Raw genomic sequence first — 23,281 nt, 5'->3', positions numbered from 1 at the left:
GGTTAATCCACCTAACTTACACACTCTTGGACACTATGGAGAATTTAGCATGGCCACTCCACCTAACTTGCATATCTGTGGACTGTGGGAGGAAACCGGAGCACCCGGAGGAAGCCCACGCAGACATGGGGAGAAGGTGCAAACTCCATATAGACAGTTGCCCAAGATAGGAATCAAACCCAGGTCCCTGGCACTCTGATGCAGCAGTGCAAACCACTGAGCCACCGTCCCACCGTTATAGAATACATGAGATCATTAACCTCCTTCGTGAATCGCTAATCGTTCCTCTGGATTTTGGGAAAAGTACTGACTTGGGTAGCAGTTATAAACTATGCTGGCAGAGTTAGGTTCTGACCTCCAGAATTTGTACTATTTTGCTTAAAAGATGATAATTATTTTTGCCAGTTTAATTTTGGCTCTTGGAGTTACATTTTCCTTCTTACAATTTGAGTAGACGTCCAGAAGGAGAGGGAAGTCCCTCAGCTTCTCGGTTCAATTTCCAACAATGTAGTCATTTAATGAAGTGAATAGCAAGTGTGCGATGGAAGGTGTGAGTCACCACTGTGATTTTCTTCTTCTATAAATGAAATCTGTAATAAATTATTGTTCAAGCAATGAGAGTGGCTTTGAACATAAGAATATAATTTAAAATTGGATCTTGAATATTTTTAACTTAAGTGAGCTTAAGTAATTTGATACAGGCATGTAATTTCAACCAGATTCCAGCTCTGCAGCTTTCCTCTTCTGTTGGGGCTTTGTCTGTTTTTCATTGAAGCATGTAATATAAAATTAGCTTGCATCATTAGTAATGTTGGAAGGTAAACATTTATAAGAGAACACCGCTGGTAAATGTAAGTGCTGAAGTCAAACTAAAGTTACAGCATTGATAGTCATCCTAAGTTGGGAGAGAAGTGTTTCATCGCTTTTTTAATGAGAAAGTTGGTGAAGACAGTCATAGAAAGCTTTACATCAACTGTTGCTACCAAATGAGTTCTCTATCCTGATTAAATCATCTGCAGAAGTGGAGTAAAGAGTTAGATACTTATAGGTTAATGTTTAAGCCCTAGTCAGTAAAATTAAGTGGGACTGGCTGGTGTTGGGGCAGGGTTTGGGTGGGTGGTAGATGATATGATGATGAGTAATATCAGTTAAAATGGAGGGATTTATGCCATCCCATCTGAATGACTGCAGTTTTAAATTGAAGGCTGAAAGGCTACCAACCGGAAGCTCCATCCTCCTTTCTCCTTTACTTCATGGTCTCCTCCTTCCCAATCATTTCCTATTTTCCATCTTGCTACTCTCCCTCCTTTTTCTCCTTTACCAATTTTCTCTCCCATCCCTTCCTCCTTTTTTCATTCCATTTCCACCGCACTTCTTGCAGTTTCTTCTGTCATAACTCAGCTCCTCTACCCAAATTCTACTTCCTTATTCTACGCCTTACTTCAGCTTTATTGCCCATTACTTTTCCATATTAACATGGTCAAGTTGCTGATTTACTCAGACTTAAAAAGAGAAATATACTACACCATGTAATTTGATTATATAAGTCGCAACATGTAACATTTTAAAATGATTGGCCATGAAATTATATGATGATGATAACATTAGCATGAAATGTCTTCCTGCAGTATTGGAAGCTAAGTGGTATGCTGCTTTCATCCAAATGTTAAGTGAGAGAGAATTGTCCAATGTTAAACATTTGTCTGCTGGTATCCAGGGCCATGATTTCAAAGCTTTAAAATATTGTAGGATGCAAGTTGATCAGCCTCTGATGAATTTATATTACAATATTCACAAAATCAGTCCTCCAGATCTGTTTTTACACAGGAAATCTTCATCCTTTGCCCCATCAAACATTTGCTCTGGTGCCTTAAACTATACCTGTGTAATAAATATGAGGAACATTGGTGACTCACTTTATGTTGTGTTAAAGAAAGAACCAATATCTAGACAGATCCTTTCATGACTTCCAAAAGCACAAAGTGCTTTACAGTAATTGAAGAAGTTTTGAAGTGAGTTACGTTGATGTAATGTAGGAAACGCAAGGCACAATTTGTGCACAGCAATGAAATAATGACTGCTAAATCTGATTTTAAGTGAAAGCTAAACACTGATCAAAAAATGTAGTTGTCAGCTGCTTTTCTTTAAAATAGTGCTGTGATATCTTTTATGTCTATCTGAAAGGGCAAACAGGGTTTTGGTTGAACATTTCACCTGTAAGTTGTCATCTCTGACAGTGCAGCACTGCCAAAATTGTCAAACAAAATGCATAATTTGGGCTTGTGAGTACTATTCAATTGTGTGGCACGTAAATTTGATCTAGTCTTCCTATCAAAGGGAGAGCTTAGAGGAATGAGCTTCAGTGTTCCTCCTCGTAATTTTCCTTACTGTGTTATGATCACATTGAATTTCTTGGAGTAGGATATTATACAACATGTCCAGTTACTTAGACTTTTTCCTTCATCCATCAGTTAAAAAAAATACTTTGCATTCAAAATTGCTGGAATTGCAAGCTGGCAATGATGGAGTAGCGCATTAGGGCAGATGGGACTTCGGTGAATGGCAGGGTCAAAAGTATATTTTCTTAATCAATGAAATTTAATCATTGAGAAATAAGCAATAGATGTACTGAGAAGTAGTGCAATTGTGTGAATTGGGTTCCAAATCAGATTCAGAGAAATAAAATGAGATGGCTAGAATGATTGGATTAAAGGAAAGAGAAAAATAAGAGTGGAAAAGTAAGAAGAAATATATTTAAAAACATCTTCAATATCAATTCATCTCTTAATGCAATGAAGCTCTGCACTTTTAATTGCTAATTTTTTGAACCAGAAAAATTAATTAGCAGCCATTAAAAATGATTAGGTTACTAAAAGGGCACTTATGCTATTAATTATGTTATGATCCCCACAAGAGAATCATAAAGCAAAAATACAAAATTTACTAAATGAATTGAAAATTAACAAGATTTCACTATTTATAACTCTTACTTTAAAGCAAATCAGAACCAATGCAAATGATTAACAACTCAGTGAAATAGTACATGCAACAAAGGTATGTCTTAAACAACCATAAGCAATTCTTGAGAATTGCTGCCTAAACCTCTCCACTTCATTTTCTTCCCTAAAAGCAATTTAATAATTACTTTCTCAGCTCGGATTTTGGGTTTCTGTGATCACACCTTATGTGTGCAGCATGATATTTTGTTTCTAGGGTTTTTTTAGTTGCTTTTATGAACATCTAAAAAGACTTTTAATAGTTCACATATACTATAAAGGGATCTTTGCAATTTTCTTGAGTAATATAACTACTGGTGCATGTGACCTAGGAACACCTGACCTGAAAGCATTACTGACATAGAGGTGGTTAAGACACAGATCCATGTGGGCTGGTAACAGCTGTGGTTTGAAGGTACATTCAGCATTTATGGCATTTTGTAGCCACACAGTTACACAGTATACTGTTCTTTATTCACATAGGGTAGGTCAGGAGTCCTGTCCAACGACAGCTGTCAGCCCGTGGATGTGATTACCATCAGCAAGGCACTCTTCTATAGCCCTGCTCTCCCTCAGGTCATAACAGTCCCAATGATGTGGTTTTCCAGAGTTCCTTTTCACTCCACCAATCAGTAACACAGACGTTCATGGTTTGGCTACTTCTGATACAAACCCAGAGGTATTTTAAACGCTTGAGGTATTTGTGAGGCTTTTTAGGAATCAGTCCATTTTAGCTCTCTCATACATTGGTTCCCAAGAGCTTCCGGCATTCTATTTTACTTCTTACTGCCAAACAGGAAAAAAAACTTTGCAGAGAGAGCTTTGCTGGCCTAACCTTACAGAATTCTATGTCCCCTTTTCTGTTCCTATCTGCTTCTTCTTTGTGTTGCATCTTTGATCTAACCACCTTGTGCCCATGCTATAGTTTGCATCAACAAGTCCAGATGGATCTGTATCTTAACCTTCTCTATGTCAGTATTGCTTTCAGTTGGTGTTCCCAGGTCACATGGACAAGTATTTCATAATAACCAAGAAAATTGCAATGATTCCTTTATAATTGATATGAACTATTAAAAGTTTCTTCAGAAGTTCATAAAACAATTAAAGGAACCCAAGGCACAAATTTCATACTGCACACATAAGGAGGTTTGATGACAGATGCCCAAAATCTTGTTAGAAAAGTAACTTTTAAATTATACCTAGGGATGAGAGTGAGGTAAAGAGCTTTAGGGATCAATTCTCAAGAATTCAGAATGAGATGAGTGCAAGTCGTTTGAAAGGGTGTCGCGCTGGAGGGAATTACAAAAGTAGGCATAGAGGAGGAGTGATTTGGAAACATTGATGAGAATTTTAAAATCCACAATTGGACCTTTTGTTCCTCTTCTTAGAATGGACTGAAGGAGATTACATAAAATTTTGGACTCAGTATGTTTTGTTTTCCCACCGCTGCTAACATTTTGTCAGTGGCATCAGAGATTGTTGGGGCCAGCCCACCCTTGGGTTAACTGAATCTCTATAAAACCAATTCATTAACATCTTCTTGTTGCTTGAGGTATTTAATATAAGGCCAACAAGTATCATCATAAATACCATGGATTAAAGGGTTATTGATATCTTTACTCTTAAAAATAGCAACTGAGCATGTGCATAAGGAACAATTTAATAGTGCTGTCTGATCACATAGAACTAGAGATTTCACCTGTAAGCTTTCAGAAGATGGCCTCTTTTACTGTTACTTGTATATATTTATGTTCAATAAAGGTTGTTAATGTTCATTTATAAAGTGTATTGCATGGTGACAGATGGTGACCAGATGAACAGAACCAGAAACAAGCAGCAAGGAATACCTGAAATAAAGCCCAGAGACAGAATGTTGTTACAAGTGAAGAATGGAACTAAGTCAGTGATGCATTTGTAGCAGTGGGGTGAAACACTTAAGAGAAACTAAGCAGCACCAGGAAGCAATAAGCGACAAACTTCACAGCCTATCTAGACAGCAAACTGCAGTGAAAGTGAGAAAGCCAGCATGAAAGCTGATAAAGTACAGAAGAAAACACAGCAGAGAACATGGCACATCACAAAGAAAAATAATTAGCAGCAGTAAATAAAATAATAGTGAATTGGAGCACTTTAAAGAGGTGGGAAAGAAAATAGCATTTTGAAGGTTAACCAGCAGGAAGGGCAACCAAAAGCAAAGTGATCAAAACCATTAAGAGAACCAACTCACAGAAGTTAGGCCTAGCTAGTTGTACAGGCGGCCAAGAGTCCAGATGGCCGCCAGTACAGAGCTGCATTGACAACACAGAAGCAAGAAAACAGATAACTGCAGTCCACAAGTGTCCAGGTAATAGTGAACCCTGAGCAGCCAAATTATATTTTTCTTGGGAGATATAGCAGGCCCAAGGGAGGAATTTTGCTCCACAGATTTTTCAGCCCAACAAGAGTAATTTTAGTATGCAAATTGCATAGTTAAAGGCAACAAAAAATCTAATTTTAAATTGGAGGTAAGGTCAGACCTTTTTTATTTGGATTCTTGTCCATGATTGAGCCAGAACATTTTAGATTATGCTCTACTCAACATTGGGTCACAGGAGGTTTCAAAGTCAGGGGGAATGGACACTTGCATTCTACACTATGTTGTAATCGAAATGATATCACATGAACCCTGTTTGTCACTCGTAACCATTATGTTTCCTTATTAATTGGATCAATCATTGAGTCAATCACAAATTGACCCAAGTAAAGCTTTAAAAATTTTGACAGCCAGCAAAGTGACCACAACAACTGAGACGTCTTGGATTGTGAAATTAGAAAGGACTCTTCAATCATGCAGGAAGTTAAAAATCAAAAAAGAAACACCAGATGGTGAAGGAGCAGCGCTCCAAAAGCTAATACTTCCAAATAAACCTGTTGGACTATAACGTGGTGTTGTGTGATTTTTAACTTTGTACACCCAGTCCAACACCGGCACCTACAAATCATCATGCAGGAAAGAGGTCTCACAGTTCCAATGTAGTTTAGTGGAAGCTTCAGGGAAGATGGATGATGTTCCATTGTAGGCAAAAGCCATTGCTTGTGCAGTTTGAAAATTCTTTGGTTAGCAGACACTGAAGCTAACTCAATGTTTCAGTAATCGTTTTCCACTTCAGATACTCCAATCCTAGGTCTTCAAAAATGTAATGCATTCCCTTTACTTTTCTCAACAGAAAAGTTGCAAATTGTGGGAAATCAAGGTGGCAAACATGAAGGTGGCCAGCCAGAAGGTGACATTCTAGATGTTAGTTTGCTGATTCTGTAGAGTGACAAGAAAGGAATCTACTGCACATGTTGTTCATTTAATGAGTAAGAGGCCTGATACCTTCCTCTGTTCTTGGGTTCATATAACACTGTTTGTGAAGTCTCTGCTGTTTATTCGAGGAGAGCCACGCCTTTGCTGAAGAGGTAACAAAGAGGTAAAGTTGTCTGCTTGTTTCATGGATCCTATCAAGGACATGCAAAAGACTGGAACAGCAACAGCAATCACAGTTAGATGAAGAAATTGTTCCCTGTGATGAAGGCTGGATCACTGAAGAGACACAAGAAGAACACTTTATAAAAGTTCAGTCACAAATGAACACAAGTAAAGCTTTAAACATTTCAACATTTCAAGTGACCAAAACAACTGAAATGTCTTGGTTTTTGAAATTAGAAAGGACTCTTCATTCATGCAGAAAAGAGGTCTCACAGCCCTAATATGGATTTGTGGAGAAAGAAATTTCCGGCAGGGTGGATGATGCCCCATCTTTATGGACAAAAGCCATTTGTGTGCAGCACATCTTTACAATCATACATGAAGAATATCAACATGAACTTGATACATTTGGAAAAAAACAAATCAAACTTTGGAAACAGGCCATCAAGTGTTCATTCAACAACTGCAAGCAGAAAATGAAAGAGCGATGAGAGAAAAAGATATGCATAGGTCTAAATAGGATTGTAGGCGACAGTGAGGACGACAGATGCTGGAGATTCAAGTCTAGAGTTTGATGCTGAAAAAGCACAGCAGGTCAGGCAGCATCCAAAGAGCATGAGAGCAGAGAGAAGCCCTTCTCTTTTGCCTGAAACGTTGAATCTCCTGCTCCTCAGATGCTGCCTGACCTACTGTGCTTTTCCAGCACCACACTCTTCACCCCAAATAGGATTGTGACAATACTCAATATTCAGAAATTATTGAGGTATAAACATGGTAGCTGGATACTGCAATGAAGTCCCATCAGCAAGCCATGGAGACTTGAGGGTTTGTTCAGTCAGCAACTGAAGGACCAAATTACAAATTCTGGACACACAAAATGCCTCATGAAGGTTAAATCCCACCATCAAAATGAGTTCAAATAGATAAAAATTAAACAAGAATTGAAGCAGTCTAACAATCTCAAAGAAATTACTGGCCTAAACGTTCAACTATTAGCAGTTACATAATGCTGTAAAGTCTTGGAGACTGTAGACTCCTCAAGACTGCTCCTCGAGCTCAATACTCTAATTCTGCCCTGCCCCATTTTCCTTGATCTCTTTAGCCACAAGAACTATGTCTACTTCCTTTGAAACACATAATGTTCGAGTCTCAGCCACTTTCTATGGCAGTGGATTCCATAGAATCACCACTCTCTGTCAAGAGTTTACTTCTCATCTCAGTCCTAACAGGTTTATTTCCCCCCATCTCTTTAAACCACGATGCATGGTTTTGGTTTATTCCCTATCTTTAAACTATTGCGCATTGTTCACGCTTAATCCCTATCTTTAAACTATGATGCTTTGTTCTGGTTTAATCCCTACCTTTAAACTATGATGCATGGTTTTGGTTTATTCCCTATCTTTAAACTATGACGCATCGTTCTGATTTAATCCCTATCTTTAAACTATGATGCATGGTTCTGGTTTATTCCCTAGCTTTAAACCATGACGTATCGTTCTGGTTTAATCCTTATCTGTAAACTATGACGCATGGTATTGGTTTATTCCCTATCTTTAAACTGTGATGCATCGTTCTGGTTTATTCCCTATCTTTAAACTATGACGCTTTGTTCTGATTTAATCCCTATCTTTAAACTATGACGCATGGTTTTGGTTTATTCCCAAGCTTTAAGCTATGACGCATGTTTCTGGACTCATTCACCATCATGAACATACTTCCTGCATCTAACCTGTCTATTCCTGTTACAACTTTATAGGTTTCTATGAGAACACCAGTCATTCTTCTAAATTCCAGTGAATATAATCCTAACTGATTCAATCTCACCTCATATGCCTGTCCTGCCATCCCAGGAACCAATTCGGTAAACCTTCACTGTACTGTCTCTGTAGCAAGAATATCCTTCCTCAGAAAAAGAAACCAAAGCTGCACGAAATATTCTAGGTATTGCCTCAACAATGCCCTGTATGATTTCAATATGATATCCTTGTTCCTGTACTCAAATTTATATTGGCCACTATGAAGGCAACATACAGTTTATCTTCTTTACTGCCTGTTGTACCTACAAGCTTACTTTCAGTGAATGGTGCACGAAGGCACACTGCTCTTGTTGAACATTCATCTATCTTAACTTACAGCCATTCAAATAATACTGTGCCTTCCTATTTGTGAATACCATGGAATAGACCACCTACTCAACCTGTCCAAATCACCCTGCAAGATTTCTGTATCCTCCTCACCCTTCCATCCAACTTTGTGTCATATTACAAAAAAATTCTAAAAGTCTTGTGCAAACACAGTCTGCAGTTGTCACAGCAGTACTACATTGATGGAGGAAAAAGTCTACGAGGGAAATTTTCTGAACTTCAATATCACTTTGAAATATTATATCAGGAAAAAGGTTTGAAACAATTATTGATTGATATTCTTGTGTTTCAAAATTAACCTCTGGAGAAAGAATAAACTCTTAATTTAGTTTGCTGAAGACTATCATGGAGAAGTGATATTTTGTTAATAGTTGAGATCACCTGCACATTGAGGATGGTTAGAAATACATGGGCTAAAACCTCGAGTTGAAATCCTGGAACTACGCCAACACAGCAGTTACAGCTGCACCAAATGAACTAAGCAGTTCAAGAAAGTGGTCTTCACCACCCTTTCAAGGGCAATTCAGGATGGGCATTAAGCCTGGTCTAGCCAGTGACATGCACGTCCCATGAATGAATGAAAAAGGCTTTTGCTAATTGTCTATGAAGATGTATTTCTACTTTACAATGGAGTTGCTTGCTTGACCACTTCTGAGGATGATGTGGAGGCTCTGGTGTTGGACTGGGGTGGACAACGCTAAAAATCACACATCACCAAGTTATCGTCCAATAGGTTTATTTGGAAGTATAATCTTTTGGAGTGCTGCTCCTTCATCAGGTAGCTATTGGTGTAGTATCATAGGACACAGAATTTATAGTAAAAGATCAACATATCATACAACTGATGCAATGTATTGAACAAACCTAGATTGCCGTTAAGTCTTTAATCATTTAGAATAACAGAAGTATGTCAATGTTCATTTCTCACAAAAGAAGCATGGTAACTATATTACACTGTGCAAAATTCAGCTGTCTTACACTCAACAACAACCTTACAGATACTCAAAACCCAGTGAAGGATCAGTTTGCAAACCAGATGGATTTCTGTATTAATTCCCCATTAGGCTAGCTTTTAATCCAGGATGATTCTTTGAATTCAAATTTCACCATCTGTCATTTGGGATTCAAATCTTTTCACCTTTGGATTACTTGACCAGTGGCATCCCCTCCCGAAGGTTTATTCCTCAATCACTTGAATATGGGCAAGGGAAAATGTGGGCACTAGCTCAACATGTGGAACATGAAGAACAGTTCAAATTCAGGCTGTCACCTCCATGTTTGACCATTGCCCACATACTGAGCTAATGCCCTCAGTAATGGTGGCATTGCAACATGTGTAAGTTGAAGCCATTAACTGGATGCTGGCTTTGATATTGAACTGTAAGTGCTTTCCCAGACATAAGAATAATACTTGTTAAAGGGATTTTTTCCAACTTTTCCTTACATCCATTTCAGATCCTCCTGCAAAATTCCATTGGCTCACATCTATCAATAAAGGAAACCAAAAAAATTCATACAACTTTATTTATTAATATATAAATATTCCAGACAAACAGCCAATCATCCTTGTGCATCACCTTAATGTCTGACTTGCAGGTCATAGTCCTACACAGGACCATATGGTAATTGCAACATAAATGTTGGAAGATTACAGACTTTCACCTGGGGAAAATGCCCTTTGAGGATGAAGCAAAATAGCTTTGAAACTTGCGGACCTGCCTTTAGATTCCACCACCTCAGCATGGTTGAAACTGTGTTTTGGGTAAACCTACAACGCATGGATGCAATGTTTCATAATGATGGCTCATCATCATCTTCTCAAAGGGCATTTGGGATGGATGGTAATTCTGGCCTCTGTATAATTACATTTCATGAGTAAATATAAAAAGTCAGGGACAGCTGTGGAAGAGTTACAGTTATTCTAAAAGAGGACAGCAGGATCATGCTCCACCATGTCACTTATACTTCCACAGAGTTGCTGGAGCACAGATTGGTAGACTATCATAAGAATCTGCAATCCCTTTTGAATGCTGTGATCCTGATCCTCAGCGGCAGTCACTCATGCCTGGATGACATCAGTTGGCGTCTGCATGATCTGTCTCTGAGCTTCCACTGCAGCACTGATACATCAGAGCCATCTGTCAATGTTGCACTGGAAGCTAGGACAGGAGTCAATAGATGTTCACAGAGGTAGCCTGGTATGGTGAAAGGAATAGTCTGCATGATGCCCTGTGCAAATGCGGAGCCCTAATCCTCCACACTCCTATCCAATGACTAGAGTGCCATGCTCCTGTCCATTGATTGGACATTTTTGGTGTGGATGTTGATCATTGTTTTCCTATAATCTGTCCTTATTTGAACCTGCAGCAGAACTGTGATGTGACCTTTCCCTCTGTGGAATTTGTGCATAAGTTGAGCTATTTCGCTGGCCTAACTGTAGGTCACTTATTTCCAATGACTCAACACATACAGATCCTTACTTGAAACTAGCTTTCAACATTTGCTCAGCAGCAGTAGAGCTAGTGGCAGTAAGTGTTAGATTGTGAATTAGTGTTTCTTTCTCAGAACTCTCTTTCTTTATTGCTGTTACATCTAAGACTACAGAGCCTGATCTGCCGGCATTGCTTGACTATGTGAAAGTTCAAGTATAAGGTGAAGGTTGAAATGAGTGAAGGGCAAGTGAAGAAGAAAGGAGGTCCACAGTTTAGTGTCAATTTCCATTTAGTGGCATCTTTCAGGATGAAGGTGGAGAAAGTGCACATGGTAGCAACTTACCACCATTCAGGATGACTTCAGCAGTGCTGGGTGACACCAGTTTTGTTCATTGGTGCCCATTATCCTTAGGACCATCTGTTTAAGTCCACTGTGGGAAGTTTCTTTGTGGTCCTCACAGAAAGGATTTATGAAAATAGTCCTGGGGATGAGAAACTTCAGTTACAAAGATAATTTGGAAAAGTTGGGATTATTTTTTCTTGGAGAAAAGTAGGTTGAGAGAAGATATGGTAGAGATATTCAAAGCCTTGAACGGTCAGAACAGATTAGATTTGAAAAACCATTTCCATTGGTGGAAGCATTGAGAACAAGAGAGCATGGATTTGAGGTAATTGTTCAAAGGACCGATGGAGACACTATGAGAAATTCTTATATGCAGTGAGTGGCAGGAATCTGGAGTGCACTGTTTAGGCTGTGGGGAAAGCAGCTTCAATTGAGGCATCTAAGAGTGAATTGGATTACTTTTTGAAATAGAAGAATATGTAGGGCTACAGAGAGAAGGTGGTGTCATGGACCATACCAGACCACCTCAAAACAATTCAAAAAAGTAGCCCAGACCCTAACATTGCTTGTTGTTTTAAACAGGTGTAATGCAAATATTTCAGGAGAGATGCGTTTGGTCAAATCATTTAGTTTTAAATAAAACAGAATTTATTTACAAGATTACCAAAAGAGGACAGAATACTGAACAACTTTACCAATGCGAAAACCCAACAGACTATACCAACTTAATTTTGCTGTTCCCAGTACTTGCAACAATCCCCATAAACACCCCTCATCACAAAAGTTAAAATAAAACCCAGTCTCTTACAGGAGAGAGGTCAGAGAGAGAGGAGAATCAGCCTGGACCTGCTTTTTGGGTCCAGCAGCTTCAAAAACTGTTTGACTGCTTTCACTGAATAGCCAGAGTGCCAAAGAAAAATCAAACCAGTGAAAAGCTGAGCTGGGAGAACTAGCCGCTCCCCTTTTATTGGGCAAGTGTTTTTCTTAAACTTAAAAGTCTTTTGCCTGAGACAGTATCTGTCACCTATAATCGATTGTCCCTAAAACTCAACCAAACCCAGACTTTTCAGAGTCTGTGTCTTTTACCACTCCTCTGAAAAGAAAACCCAGGACAACATAACCTTATGAAAGGAGCAGCATCATCACAGTGGGGATTGGCACAAGTTGCACTGCTCCTTTGGAGAACCAGTTCAGGTATGAATGGGCTGATGGCTTTCATCTGTGCCGCACCATTCTGTGTTTCTAGGTATACTTCACCCAATAATGACCTTTTTGATATAAACAACTTTTCTGTATCTATGCAGAATAGACAGGACTTTTGCATTCTAATATTAGTTACACTCAAGTTCCAACAGTTGCTACAGTCAGTTCTGCCAAATAATAAGGACAGACCCTGCTGTCAGGTTTTCAATAGATCCCTCAGAACAGTTTGAAAGTTAACAGTCAATTGGAGTCAGACACGGAAGAAAGTATTTAAGAGAAAGGCAGACAGAGCAGGTTGCTGCTAAGCTGTGCTGTTGCTTAGCTGGATTGCTGTAAAGCAATTAATCTTGACTGATTCTGTGTTTGGTCTCAGGAAGCAGTCCCAAGAGGAATTAAATAGTTCTGTGCTGTTAGCATTCGGGAAGGGATTCTAAATGACACTTGTTACAAGTGAGCAAGATTAGAGGTTATGGGAAAAAGCCAGGCAGTACAAACTTGGTGAGTCTAGCTGTCAGTAAAAAGCCGGGAGTTGTGCCTGGGAATAAGTGCAGGAGAACAGCATACAGAATCCAAGGGAATCATAGTCCCAGAGAAGGAAGGTGATCAATTAGAACATGAGCAGTTATTTAGGAAACCATGATGGCGTGCCTCTTAAGTGGTTTTGAGGTTAGATTATCAAATATGAAGAATTGGAATCCTTGTAAAGTTTTAATAAGCTTTGATGATCCATCCTGCCTTGATATCTGGGAGTGGGGAATTTACAGACAAATCTGTTGGAGCCGTCTTGATTGCATTTATTATTTGATGTGCTGTGTGAGGTATTTAATCACACTTTGTCATCCATTTTTATCTCAAGTTAATTCTGGATATTAGAATATAAGTAATATATGTATTTGATTGCAGTCCTGTTCCAACTTTGTACAGTAACCAAAACAATAGAATCTTTTGGTTTTATTCTTTTAGTAAGTCTGGAATCTCACACTTGTCTCTGTTGCTGGTCTCTAGACAGATACAGTTAGTGGATTAGTTTGAGATCATAGCAACCTGCATATATACAGAACTGTCACATTCTGATAAGATTGACAAAGGATTTACAGCTGATTGATTAATTTCAAAGTCTAGTTATAATTTTAATGAAGGAAAACAATAGTGAAGCCCTATAAACAACAATGGTATCAATAACCAGATATTCAGCTTTGGTAGTATTCTTAAAGGAGAAATGTTGGTTAGGACAGCTCTTCAGTTCCGTAAATAGTACCAAAAGATCTTCTATGTCTGCTTGTCCTGACAGACAGGACCTTGATGTCTCATCTGATTTCAAAGACAGGATCTATCAAAATGTGATATTTCCTCAGGGCAAGATGCCAGCCTCAATTTATGTGTTCATCATAGGACGAGCTTGAGAGGGAAAGTAATGAAACTGAGAAAGACATGTGTATTCATTGCAGAACCAAGGGTGCTAATGTGAATTTGAATTACACTGAATGTTTATTCAAAAGATAAAATGGGTCTTATACTACCATAATAAGCATTTTGCGGCCACTATCATTTTAACTGTAAAATACTTAATATATGTGTCAATTATATGAAATTAAAATCATGTGTTAAATTGAATTATATATTAAATAACTTTTACTGTCCAAATTTGATATATGATTGTCAGTGACCCAAAAAATGCTGTTGATTTAACTATTGATAGTATATAAGGATAAAATTAAATATTCTCTCACGAATAGTTTTAGTCTTTATTTAATCCTTACTGAAGTGAAAAATGTTATTAACATTTAAATAGAACACAACTCTTGTGTAAAAACTGAGGCAATTAAAACTTAGGTCACATATATTAGTCCTTTATATTCAGAGGATGCATCCAAAAAAGTCAACCCAGCATCCAATTTAAAAAAATAATAAATCTGCTTGTGGATGTACTGATTCTAACACAAGGAATTATACCAATAGATGTTTGTTTTGAGCAGCTCTTTTCAACGCCTCGGAATTTAAATTCAGAAAGATCAACTTGACAAAGACATGTGAAGTAGGAGGAGTTGCATTTTGTGCCTGGTGCTGGTTCCACCAATTGATAACATAATGATTATCTGATTGGGGCTTTAACTCCCCTTCCCTTTCTGCTTCCCAAAACTCTTGACGCTCTTGTCAACCAAAACTCTAAGTGCACCTTGAATGTATTCAATAACCCAGCTTCCACAGCATGCTGGGAATGAGAATTACTAAAATTCACAACACTTTGAGAGAAGAAATTCTATGTATATATTTCAATAAGATCACATCTCATTCTTCTAAATATCGGTGATTACCTTCACGCAAACTCTCAGAAAGCCAGGACACCAGGCTTTTTCCACTTCACTACTCCATTCCCTGACTCTGCCCTCTACCACCCACCTTGCCAGTTTGAACTTTGAAATAGAGTCCATTTACCTGCTCCCCTCCCCACTGCCCTGATCACTTCAACCCCCCCCCTCCCACTCCACCAAGGACATACAAGTCCTGAACCTCCTCTACCGCCAAATCTTAGCCACCCAACAAATGGAGGATGAATGCCTCATCTTCCACCTTGGGACCCTCCAGTCACATGGAATCAGTGTGGATTTATTCTTTGTCAGGGTTAAACAAGGAAAACTGAATACCTTACTCACAACTGCATTAAAAACAAATGGTGGTTTTAAGGATCCTTGTGCACTGTCGACTTCACCCTGAAGGTGGGAACCATTTAAAAATGTTTTGCACAAATGAGGTAATCACATCATGGAAATGTTTTACAAATGAGAACCCACCACAGCCCAGGGTAATCCTTGACAATGCGATTACTGTATCGCTGTGTCTCAACCTGCCATTGGGAACTCAAAATGTTGCATCCTGCCTAACTAATGATCCCTGCTCCTGTAGACTTCATAAAATCCAGCAACTGTCAACAGTGTTTCAGCTCAATGATGATTTTTGAGTACCTCTGTAGCAACAAGAAGTTTTATAAACAATAAGGAATATTTCAGATTAACTGCATAACTGGTGGGCTGGAAAACGGATTACCATTACAAAACTGTTAGAAGAAAGTGAGGACTGCAAATGCTGGAGATCAGAGTCAAAAAGTGTGGTGCTGCAAAAGCACAGCCGGCCAGGTAGCATCTGAGGAGCAGGAGAGTCGACGTTTCGGGGTCCAACTTGCAGAACGTTTCAGAGAACATCTCTGGGACACACACAATAAAGAACCCCACTGCCCTGTGGCTGATCACTTCAACTCCCCTTCCCACTGCGCCAAGGACATGCAAGTCTTGAACCTCCTCCACTGCCAAATCCTAGCCACCCGATGAATGGAGGATGAAGGGGGAAATGAGGAAACTGGTGAAATCAACACTGATTCCGCCTTGGGACCCTCCAGTCACATGGAATCAGTGTTGATTTCACCAGTTTCCTCATTTCCCCTCCCCGAACCTCATCCCAGATCCAGTCCTCCAAAGCACAGCCATTCAGGCAGCATCCAGGGAGCAGGAGAGTCGATGTTTCAAGCATAAGCTGTTCATCAGGAATTGGGGGGAGGGGGAGGTGTTTGGTGCCAAGGGGGCTGAGAGATAAATGGGAATGGGGGTGTGACTGGGGAGGATGGTAGTGATAGGTGGATGAAGGTGGGGGATGATGGTGTTGGATCGGAGTTAAGGATGGAGCAGATAGGTGCGAAGGAAGATGGACAGGTAGGTCAGTTCAAGAGGGCGGTGCTGAGTTGGAGATTGGATCTGGGACAAGTGGGGGGAGGGTAGATGAGGACCCTGGTGAAATCAACGCTGATTCTGTGTGGTTGGAGGATCCTAAGGCAGAAGGTGAGGTGTTCTTCCTCCAGTCATTGGATAGCTGGGATTTACTGTGTACTTTCCCTTACACCCATATGCATACCCTTTTGCAACCACAAAGCTTTACATTTTTCCATGTGTCACAGATCCTGAGGTTTGAGCAGAGGTAAAGACAGACTGCTTAGTTCTCTGCTCTGCTCATTATCCTTCATATGCAAGACCATGAGGTCCCACTGAAGACAACTTCATCTATTGATCTACACTCGCACAGGGGAAGATGCAATCATCCATCAAGAGATGGGACTGTATTTGTGGCAATCGTCTTCAATCATGCATGAGGTTGACTTTTATCCTCAGAAATCCAGCCCCTTGCTGAGTGGTCTGACTGAAAAAGGAGAAATTGCAGATAACACATCTCAGGATACCTGGCATAGGTGAATATGATATTTTATCACACAATAAAGCTGCTTGTTTACTGAATGGAAGCTCTTCCTGTTCATGAGTTGGAACCAAGGTCTGAACAAGTGTGCAGTTGGAAATGCCCTGCCAGTAGTCCTTGCAAAGTCCTAAATTCTGCATGCTAGTTTTGTTACTTCCATAGGGAAGAGAGTGAAATTGTTGTCTCTGGCTGAACATATCAATAAAATCTAAAGACAAGAAAATTACTTGGGGGTGAGGGGGTGGGTGGTAAAACACCCACTTTCAAGTATAGACTAATATCTTCTCCACCTAGTAAATTTTATAATCGCGATTCAGATTGATTACTTGTTAAATAGAGGAGGGTAAGCCTTGGTTAAATTGAATTTGCCATCCCGAGGCCAGGTCTCTGAAAGCTCGTTCTTGGTGTCATTGATGCTGGTCATTGCTTAAAATGTGCAAGTTTATAATAGTAAAATGATCCAAATAAAATAAGGACTTAACTCTTTTTTTTGTAAATTCTTCAATATTCTCAAAACTTCCATGCTACCTTTTACGAAATTCAATCAGAGTGCTACAAAATAAATGTTAATGGCCTTCGCATTTGCCATAAAAAATGCCTTTAGCCATCCATTTTGCTATCATCTTTGATTAAGTGTATTTACTGGGGCTTTTACAGTGCTCAAGTGTAAAAATAGACCATTACTATGGGACAGCTAATAGCTTTTAGTGTCACTGCTTTAAATCTAAAAGATTCGGCACTGCAGTCCTCCTCAGTTTCTACAACTCAAGTTGTGTTTCTTAAAAGCAATGAAAATTCACCCATTTACTTAGCTTTCTCCTTATGATCTACTTTTTAATGGGCGGCACGGTGGCACAGTGGTTAGCACTGATGTCTCACAGCGCCAGAGACCTGGGTTCAATTCCCGCCTCAGGTGACTGACTGTGTGGAGTTTGCACATTCTCCCTCTGTCTGCGTGGGTTTCCTTCGGGTGCTCCGGTTTCCTCCCATAGTCCAAAAATGTGCAGGTGAATTGGCCATGCTAAATTGCCCGTAGTGTTTAGGTGTAGGAGAATGGGTCTGGGTGGGTTGCGCTTCGGCGGGTCGGTATGGACTTGTTGGGCCGAAGGGCCTGTTTCCACACTGTAAGTAATCTAATCTAATCTAATGACGAGAGGGGTAGTTGGATATTTAAAACTGAGTCTTAACATTTGGATTTGTGCACAATGAGTTTCCAAGCGACAGGTCAGGAATTTGAAAGATTGTGGAGTTGAATTTTCTGTGGAGTTGTAACTGACCCAATGCATTAACATCCCATTTCTAGCTTTTCTGATCAACTGGAGCAAGTGAAAATACTCAAAACCTGTACCTAAATGTTAAAGTTTCAGTACAGGGACAGAATGAAACTATTCTACAATTTGCAATGTGGAGCCAGCAACTTGGATGAAAGAGTCATAATTAGGGAAGCCTTCCAACCCCTCTTCCATCCTGCTTCTGGAAGGCATCTCTGGAGATTATGTTATGGGATATAAGAACTCGCAGGAAAAATATAGCAGTTATCAACCAGGATTCCTTAAGACCAAGCAGAAATGAGAAATGATCAAAAGTGACAGAAGATGTGAGCACCCTGAGTGTAGATAATGGGCGGCATAGTGGCACGGTGGTTAGCACTACTGCCTCACAGTGCCAGAGACCCTGGTTCAATTCCCGCCTCAGGCAACTGTGTGGCGTTTGCAAACTCTCCCCATGTCTGCATGGGTTTCCTCCGGGTGCTCCAGTTTCCTCCCACAATCCAAAAATGTGCAGGTTAGGTGAATTGGCCATGCTAAATTGCTCATATTGTTAGGTGAAGGGGTAAATGTGGGGGAATGGGTCTGGGGGGGTAAATGTGGGGGAATGGGTCTGGGTGGGTTGCTCTTCGAAGGGTCGGTATGGACTTGCTGGGCCGAAGGGCCTGTTTCCACACTGTTAGTAATTTAATCTAAATCTGAATCTAAAGATAAAATGACCTTCATCAGGGCAAGAGTAATAAAATGCATGCCATATTCCACTGTCAAGTCCTTCTCTCTGACTTCCCCAGCTTTCTCCTGCATCACATTCCTCAGATAATCACATGCATTGTAGGTTCACCCATTTCCTCTCTTTCAGGGCATGTCCTCAAATCTCCATCAGAATTGTCACCACTTACCTGCAACTAATTGCCACTCTACACCTATCACTCACAGTAAGGCTTCTCACAATTATCACCAGCCGTGTGTTTAGAAGGTAACCCATTTGCAATCTGTGAATCCCTGAATCTGTGCAAATCAGGCCAGAGCAGCAATTCTGAAGACCCTTAAATTCTGATCTGTTGCACTGTTGGCAAAATGGATGTAAAATGTGCTTGTGTGCAGCAGATTGGGAGATTCTGCAGATGTCATCAGCAGGAAAGGGACAGACATCAAGAAATTCAGGATGCATCTCTTTCCACTTAAACCATCTGAAATGCCATCTTGTTCCAGGAGGCTGTACATTTCAGCATTGACCTTCCACTGAAGTCTGAAATTCCGCTAGCACTAATGCTCACTTATGGCCAGGAAGCTTCATCTTCTGCTTGTATACTCTGATATTTCATTTTCTGAGCTGGATCTCTTTGCTACCCTTCTGCCAGGTGGCACATCAGGGGGCCAGGGGAAAAGGTAGCTGTTATTCTTCTTATTGCTGTTGCTGTTGTCTTTTTGTTTCTCTCCACAAAAGCCCATGGTAGAATTATATAAGCAATTCCATGCTGCTGACAAGGCTGTAACTTAGAAAATGCAGATCTAAATTTTAAAAATTCCAAGGTAGCAAAACAATCCTAGAACTCACCTCCAAGGCAGTGAAAGCTAACTCTCTGAACAAGTCCTTTGAGAAAAAAATGCCTGGACAACTAAACAGCAGTCAGATTTCGATATTTAAAAGGTTTCCAGCCTGTCAATTTCTCAGCTTGGTCACTGTTGTCACCTTGCCTTATTCAACCAGAGACTTTCAGACAAGCTGGCAAACTAAAACAGAGTCCGAGGTTAGAGGTAGAGCAAATTGTCTTTTTGCATATATTTTCATCACAAATCCACCTTTCCCATGCACTGATGAATGTGCATCAGTGAAATTGCAGAAGGCAGCATATTCTTGTTTGGTTTCTGACACGCTTGTGTATTTTTGCTTCTTTACTTTCCTGTACATATAGACACCCATCCACCTTGCAAAACAAAATACTTAGTTGCTTAGGAGCAAAGGTTCCAAGGAGAGGAAATATCATGCAGAATGCCAATCCATTCCTTTATTAGTCATGAAAGAATCTTGCATTTCTTACAGGATATTCTGATCAGTGTGGAGCTGTGCTTCCCTTCTGACAGTTACCTCATAGTACAGAACTGTCAGTGAAGACAAACCATGTCTTCTTTCTCACAGCAGTCAGCTGCCATTTTCTGAAATGTAAGGTCCTGATTCACAGACATCTATTGTGATAGCTGCTGTCGGAAAGAAACATTGTAAAGTTAGTGCGAGGGTGGAGTACCAGAAGGTTAACATGCCATATGGGTATTAGGTAAGTAGGGTGCCAGATGGCTTGGATACCATATGGGTAGGGGTTAAAGTGGTCGGGTGCCAAGTGGATAGGATGTCAGGTGGGTAGGGTAGCAAGTAAGTAAGGTGCCAGTGTACAAGGTGGCAAAGGTAAGGTTTGGGATAGGTTATGTTTAGTGGGAGCTATTGGGTCTGGCAAAGTGTAAGGAAGGCATTGTTGTGTTGAGTTCCGAGTGGGTTTGGGTCTGGTTGCGGGTGTGAGGGGAGATTGGTCTGGAGCAATGTATTGGGTCTGATGGTGGAGGAGGAGGGAAGGTCTGAAACAGTGGAGGGGGTGCGGGTGGGATTGGGGATGCGGTCATGTCAGGAATGGGATAAGTACATTGGGATTGGAATGGTGGAATGGATGGTCAGGTCAGCCAGTTGGGAAGGAGGGTTGGGGAGGGCAGTTTGGATGAAGAGTTGGGGAATGGGGTCTGGGAACAGAGCAAGAGAAAGGGGTAGTCAGATCTGGCAGTAGGATAACATAGTTGAGGTCCCAGGTATTGAGGCAGATCTAGTGGTGATGTTTGTCAGGTCTTGGGGAAGAACGGTTATACCCAAAACATTGACTTCTCCACTTCCTGATACTGTCTGGCTTGCTATATTCTTCCAGTCTTTTGTTTGTCTACATCAGTCTTGGAGAGGGGCTGGTGGTGAGATGGAATCTTGGGTCAGGGACCAGGGTATGGTGTCTGTAAGGGGTTGGGGATAGGTGTTGTTGATGTTGTGTGAGTTAAATTGAGGATTAGTTTAATAGTTACTCAAGACTAGATATTCACTACTCTAATCTTTCTTGAGTAACTATTTACTTAACTTCAGTGGAGGTCTCTTAATTTTCCAATTTAAATAGATTCTCTCAGAGGGCTCCAGGTGTAGGGGAATTGCCCAGTGGGATCTTCAATATTCTAGGCATTTCCCTTGAAGTCTGCTACACTTGGGATTCTGAAAGGACCAAATGGCATTCTCCTGCACCTTGTTTCTACATCTGTACAAACCACGTTTCATGATCTCCCAGGCAATTAACTACATTTGAACTGTTTTGACTGTTGCAATGTAAGAAATGCAACAACCAAATTTATGCCAGCAAATTTTCAGGTACTGCTGTTTGGTGTCCAGATAATTTTGGTAGGATCATGAGGGAGAACCACCCTTCTGCAAAATAGTAGCATTCCACTTGAGAGGACAGACAGGACCTCAATTATGTATTGCATCTAAAGGATAACTCAAGCAACACTCTCATTGCATTATGGTTTCAACCAAGTTATTTGTGCTCAAGTCTCTGATGTGGTGTTTGACCCCATGACCATCTGATTCAAACACTGAACTGATCCATTTTGGTACTGTCCATTTTGGTGCTGAATGCTACTATTGGCAAAAAATCTATATACATCTTACTATCTTAGTAATGGAAGATAAGTTAATTTTAGACTAGATTGTTGACCACTTAAAACACTGATTTTCAATACAGGCTTTTTTACTTTTCAGGTTCAAGACCTTACAACAGATTTTATGTCTATTGCAAGGCAACATGCAAAGCAGTGCAGCCTGGGAAACTAAGGGTGCGGTGTAGCACGTGTCAGCAAGGAACATTGACTTTAACCAGGGTAAGCTAATGTAGTAATGTAACCTTTAAGTATAAATTTTTAACATTCCAAAAGTTTTAACTTTAATACTATGTTGCTGCTACTGAACTTGAATTCTTGAACTCTAAAGAAATACTGTGAATAGATGGACAAAATATGGTGTGCATGATATGTAAACTTCCAAGTTAGATACAATTCACAACATGCTGCACCATTTAATAATGTAGCACAGGTTGCTTGCCTGCACCTAACCATTTATTGTGTAGCTAGTCTCAGTCATGTCGCTAGTTCAGCTGATAGAACTGCCGTTATCCATCTGGAATGTCTTTGCTCAAGAACAATTTATGAATGTCACTGAAGACCTGGATGGTCTATCTTTTCTGCTGTTTGATGTTGAGGGAAATCAAGAGGAAATGAAGATCAACATCTAAAAGGAAACCTCATCCATAACAGCACTCAAGTGATATATTTATGTATCTCTGAACAGCTAATATAATGTGGTTATAGAATCAAGGATAGCTTATGGTGTGGAAGGGAGTGCAGTTGGAGCTCATTGCTCCCATTTTGTACTATTTTGAAAGATTTATTCATTGGAAATGTATGGACTTTATTTGATTTTCAACATTATATGATGGTGCTGTCAGCATCATCTGAAATATCATTATTACTGAGACATAAAGTATTCATGGTAACATATGAACTACTGACTTTAGTTAGATATTTGAATATCTGCGTCTCAATATGAGATGGTCGATTCAGTATCCACCAACATTTGCAGATTAAAAATCAAGTTTAGTAGGAAATGGTGGGAATGATGGGAACAGTACACTGTCCAGTCACCCACTGAGGACGGCATGATGGGTTCTTAAAGTCCTGTCCTCATGAAGAAGAATTTGACAAATATACCATGTCAATGCTAATGACAATTTACCTGAGTGTGACAAAAAAACTGGAACTTTAAGCAAGGCTTTCAATATTTGCTCTCAGTGCTAATATGTTTGTTGCTCAAGGCGAGTCAGGTGTTTCTGAGTTTTACAATTCTAAAAAGGTGTGAAATGTTATGGATTTAAAAAGGAACTTAGATTTTTAAAGCATCTTTAAAGTGCAGTATAGGTCACAGGTGTACTTCAGAATTTGCTACCTGCAGGCTTTTATTCCTACTTTTCCTGGTCTATTGGACTTACTCTGGAGATTAATATCGACATTTCGGGCAAAAGCCCTTCATCAGGAATACAGGCAGAGTGCCTGAAGGGTGGAGAGATAAATGAGAGGAGGGTGGAGGTAGGGAGAAAGTAGCATAGAGTACAATAGATGAGTGGGGGTGGG

The 23,281-nt window shown here is 40.0% G+C and overlaps 1 protein-coding gene across 4 annotated transcripts in view; it reads left to right on the top strand.

The window, feature by feature from the left end:
- The window catches only part of prkn (parkin RBR E3 ubiquitin protein ligase), a 1,117,394-nt gene that overhangs the window by 460,875 nt on the left and 633,238 nt on the right, over positions 1-23,281 (top strand). For all 4 annotated transcript variants that reach the window (XM_072581208.1, XM_072581206.1, XM_072581207.1 and 1 more), the window contains exon 4: positions 21,858-21,976. In XM_072581208.1, coding sequence (XP_072437309.1) covers positions 21,858-21,976 — 119 coding nt within the window. The remainder of the gene's footprint in view (positions 1-21,857; positions 21,977-23,281) is intronic.

Source organism: Chiloscyllium punctatum, chromosome 11, assembly GCF_047496795.1.
Source record: "Chiloscyllium punctatum isolate Juve2018m chromosome 11, sChiPun1.3, whole genome shotgun sequence".
Lineage (NCBI taxonomy): Eukaryota > Metazoa > Chordata > Chondrichthyes > Orectolobiformes > Hemiscylliidae > Chiloscyllium > Chiloscyllium punctatum.
Note: the sequence above shows the minus strand (reverse complement) of the source record. Positions and strands in the feature narration are given on the sequence as shown.